Source organism: Lactuca sativa, chromosome 4 (assembly GCF_002870075.4).
Source record: "Lactuca sativa cultivar Salinas chromosome 4, Lsat_Salinas_v11, whole genome shotgun sequence".
Lineage (NCBI taxonomy): Eukaryota > Viridiplantae > Streptophyta > Magnoliopsida > Asterales > Asteraceae > Lactuca > Lactuca sativa.
In genome coordinates this window covers 348,683,528-348,688,383 of record NC_056626.2, presented here as the reverse complement: position 1 = coordinate 348,688,383, position 4,856 = coordinate 348,683,528, and the positions used below count along the sequence as shown (strand labels likewise).

General features: G+C 34.6%; 1 protein-coding gene across 1 annotated transcript; it reads left to right on the top strand.

Moving 5' to 3' along the window:
• The first annotated feature begins 2,342 nt into the window (after positions 1-2,342).
• On the top strand, positions 2,343-4,437 carry LOC111881964 (uncharacterized). Its single transcript, XM_023878342.3, has 3 exons — positions 2,343-3,169; positions 3,443-3,630; positions 3,729-4,437. Exons 1-3 carry the CDS (start codon positions 2,578-2,580, stop codon positions 4,266-4,268), a joined length of 1,320 nt encoding a protein of 439 aa, XP_023734110.1. The 5' UTR covers positions 2,343-2,577; the 3' UTR covers positions 4,269-4,437.
• Positions 4,438-4,856: the final 419 nt, after the last annotated feature.

Sequence of the window (4,856 nt, the reverse complement as noted above, 5' to 3'; positions counted from 1 at the left end):
ATTGGCTTTGTGCCTTTGGCCATGTAGAGCATGACTCGTATCACTTTTGGTATTGGCATCGAGCTATGTAGGGCTGAAAGCCTGTATATTCTAGAAAAATGATAATCAAAAATTGTTTATTTTCTGTGCCACTTGGGATGAAGCTTTATGATGTATGTCATGTTGAAATCATTGTGTCTCATCGATCGTAAATATTTGAATCAAATCATTGGTTGATATGGAAAGCATGTCGTATGATACACATATGCCTTTGTTGTCCTTTTTTCCTCTTTGCTTCTGTCATATTGTTATATATATATATATATATATATATATATATATATATATATATATATATATATATATATATATATATATATATATATGGTATAGCATATTATTGTAACTACTGTTGATCACTAAGCGTCACCCGCTTATCCCTTTCAGTGTTTAACTATTGCAGGTGATAAGCATCCAGTATAGTCATATACTATTGGAGGATTTAGAATAGTTAATATTATTACTTTTGTACTTAGTGCTTATATATGTATATGACTTATAAGCTCCTAGGAAGTTATGTAATATATAAAACTTTGTAAAAATCTTAATAGTCAGTTTGTATCCAGTCTTTTGTAATCAGCTCATCTACGTAAATTATATTGATGAATATGCATGTAGCATGTTTTGAGTAATATGGTAAAAGGTTTTAGAGAAGGGATCTTTCATACTCAAAGACCAAAAACATGGCAGTAGAAATAACAATTCTAATCTAATAGACTGAAAGCAATAAATCTACCTTAACAATCCATGCAACTTATTGGATATATTAGAATAGAACCGTACCTTTGCTTTCTTAGTAGGTTTCTTCCTTTAACGAGCCAATTGAATAAACTAAAGAACCCAACAGAGAGTTCCTCTTCTAAAATGGAACCCAAGAAACAAAGTAGAAGAATATCTAAGCAATCCTCGAACTATGAGCTCCAAACTGAATCGAAAACTCGATTCTACAACCGGCCACGACGTGGTGATCAAGGTGCCATGTCGTGGGAATTGCACTTTAGGATTCTTTAGGGTTTTAAGAGTACCAAACTTTGATAGTTGAAAGGTATTTTTCACAAGTGTCGAAACCGGATTTGGAGCCCTCTTTATATAAGGAGGTGATTTGAAACCCTAAAGATACATACCAAATATAATAATAATAATTATCTATGGAATTTAAATCATTATGAAATGTTTTGTATTCAATTATTTTTAATTAATTAATTAAACTATTAATTAATTAGCAAGACAAGTCCCTTAGATAACTATCTTTTCAGTTATGCTTTATTTTTTTTTTACGTGTAACCCAAAAGGACAATTTTATTTATAGTAATATTATTGGGCTTGTTATGGCTATGGAAACTTATCTCCATCATTAACATCTTACTACAAATTACTCCATAAAACATAAAATTCTAAATTTTAAGGTCGTTACAATAGTTACTGCCGATATGGTGCCATGACAAAGACAGAGTGGTGGTGTATTGTTGGTTCGATGGTGGTCGGGGAGAAAGCAAGAGTGAGCACAAATGTAAACCCTAGTTCATATAATCATTCCCTTAGGAAGCTTGAAATGAACGTACAAAACCCAAATCACTTACAAAATATTGTTGTCATCTTCATGTCCTATAAAAGCGATGACCATTCGAGGTTTGATAGGGGTTTAGGTGAACGTATGAAACTCAACATCTATGAACAAAACCAAAATAAGTTCCAAATCAATGTTGTCATCTTGATGTTCTCTAAAAGCGACGAAGATTCGATGTTTGAGAGGGGCTTAGAGGAACACACGAAACTGAACATCGACGGTATCACGTGTGTTGAAGATAAGAACGCCGACATAAGTAAGTATCATATTGGAGGATGATAGCGGTGACTCAAAATCGAAGACGGCTCCAGAAATCTCAGCATTGAAGCCGCAACTAAACCATCAAAGCCGACAACTCAATACTATATATTGTTTATAAGTTCATACGCAAATTAATGTATATGATAATAAAAGTATGTTTTGGATTTCATATTCCGTCCAAAATTAAGATATATACAACTCGAACTTTAATTTTCAAAATAAAATCGAATGACAATTCAACGATTTTGATAATACAATCTACATCCATCAACAAAATACATGTTTTTTTTTTTTTTTGGTAATCAAGAGTTAATTCTCAATTGATTAAAATCCAAATATGTTACTTTTTTTGGTAATCAAGAGTTAATTCTCAATTGATTAAAATCCAAATATGTTACTATATGGTATATAGCATTAAATTGGATTTTTCACAAGATTGATATATAACTTAAATATTAAATAGAAACCCACATCCACATGAAGCCAAATTGTTTCCACCTCCATTTTGGCCATTGAGAGACATTGTATATGGTTAAATTAACAACACCGACTCCCACACTCCGTACCGATAACGACGTCGTTTTCTGATCAAGCTGCTTTGTGTACAAGTAATACACAACGTTGCTTACCCTATCCCTTTTCCGATTGAACTATACACGAATCACCACGGCCGCCGGCGATCTGAATCTCCTAAAAGTTCCGATTTCACAATGTCATGGTGGGCTCGATCTATCGCAAACACCCTACAATTTAACGCCGATGACGATGAGGACTCCGAACAACACCGTATGAACAATAACAACAACAACAACAACACAGAGAAAGATCTATCGACAGATCAACAAAGCGAAGACGATGATTCTCCTTTAACTCCAGGACGAGGAGTCAAAGAAGACTTATCAGAGATCACAAAAACCCTAACTCGTCAATTATGGGGCGTCGCCTCTTTTCTTGCTCCTCCTCCGCCTCCTGCTGAATACTCTAATGAACAATCAGATCCATCTGATCCTGAAGATGCTTCCCCGGAGGGGATTTCCGGAATACGCAGAGACTTTGCCGAGATCGGAGGGAGGTTTCGCAGTGGAATTTCTAAGCTTTCTACTAATATAGATGTATCGGAGATCACAAAAATGGCTACGAATTTTCTTCAGCTGTCACCGGACGGTGACGATTACCAGTTGTCTAGGGATGCTAATGCAATTGGTGTTACGGATGAAGTTGTGGCTTTTGTTAGGGATATCACGATGCATCCGGAGACTTGGTTGGATTTTCCTCTACCTGAAGATGAAGACGACGATGAAGGTAAACTGTAAACATATACTTATAATTGAACCTTTTCTTGTTCATCATGATAGTTTTATAATACCTAGTTTCCAATTGAATCTTCTTGCACCATGCTTACCCTTGCTAATCATTAATTCTTCGTTATACTTGATCCCAATTTAGTTTTGCAAATGTTTCATAGTGTTAATAACTTCCTCTCTAATACAAGTGTTTAGCTCAATGGGGGCAACTTCTATTTGTTTCCATCATCTAAAGCAACTTAAATTAAGCTTGTGCTTTCTTATTTACCAGATTTTGAGCTGTCTGATGCACAACAAGAACACGCATTGACTGTAGAAAGCTTAGCACCAAGATTAGCTGCTCTTAGGATCGAACTCTGTCCAGGGTATATGAGTGAAAACTCCTTCTGGAAGATATATTTTGTACTTTTGCATCCAAGACTCGAATCTCAAGCTGCTGAACTTCTTTCAACACCCGAGGTAAAATTTAATCTTTCAATCACCCTTTTTTCCAATTTTCTACTCTTTCTTTCAAATTCCAACACTTTTGGGGAAACAACCATTCAAATTCGATACAGATTGTGAAAGCCAGAGCTTCATTGACACGTGAAATGAAGGATCGATCTAAGTTACAAACAAATGAGGAAGAAGCGTCAGGAAACAAGTTCCCTTTCTCTGAGCAAAAACCAAAACCAGAGGATGTTTCTTTGCCATCTGGTCCACAACCGGAATCGGAATCAGAATCGGAGTCGGAATTGACTGAAAAACATCCGATTCCGATTCCGACCGAAGAGGTTCAAGTTATAGACAAGTCTGTAATCCAAGAGGAACCACGAAATGACACAAAACCCGAAGCTCACAATGTCGTTGAATCTAACGATGAAGATGATTGGTTGAAGGAAGAAACATCGGAAAACGTGATTCCGATTCCGATTGAGAACGATGAAGACGTGTCGTTTAGTGATCTTGAGGAGGAAGATGGTCCGGAATCGTCGATGAAAGAGTCGCGGGAATGGGTTCAGCTCGGGGAGAGTTCTGGTAAGCAGGGGAATAAGGGTAAGGTGGAGATGAAGGAATCTAATGATTGGCTTGATGTTGATGACATTGATGTTGCATGATTATGTTTTTATAGTATTTTTTTTTTTATTTTTCAATTGATTGTTAATGAAGTACTTGTGTATAATATTTTCTTTGTTTATGGTTTCTTGAAATGTGAATGTATATAAATCTGGAATGTGAATGTGGTAAAACAATAAGATAATTGATGATTATGTTTTATGTTTTTTATATTTCTGTATTATATTATATACAAGAGTTTAGGTTGCGTTTACCACACTTTGTATAATGGTTTAAAAGCAAATGATAACACTACAAGTCCATAATATTTCAGACATGTTAGGTTTTTTTTTTTTTTTTTTTTTTTTTTTTTAGATGTACCTCTCTGTCAACTGGAATTTTGGTTGTCAATTTTATTCTTTTCAATTTGGATTTTATACATTTTTAATCTAATTTAATTTACTAGAAATCTCCATTAAAGTTTCTGTATTTTGGCTCTATTTGATAATAAAGTCAATGTTGATTTATTTGTTTTTGCATTTGGAACATGCTATTACTTGCCATTAAACAGTTGGAACTGGTTATTTTCAAATAACCACTAACAATAACAAGTTTTGTTGGTTATATTGTAAAGAAAAAATATCAACGGT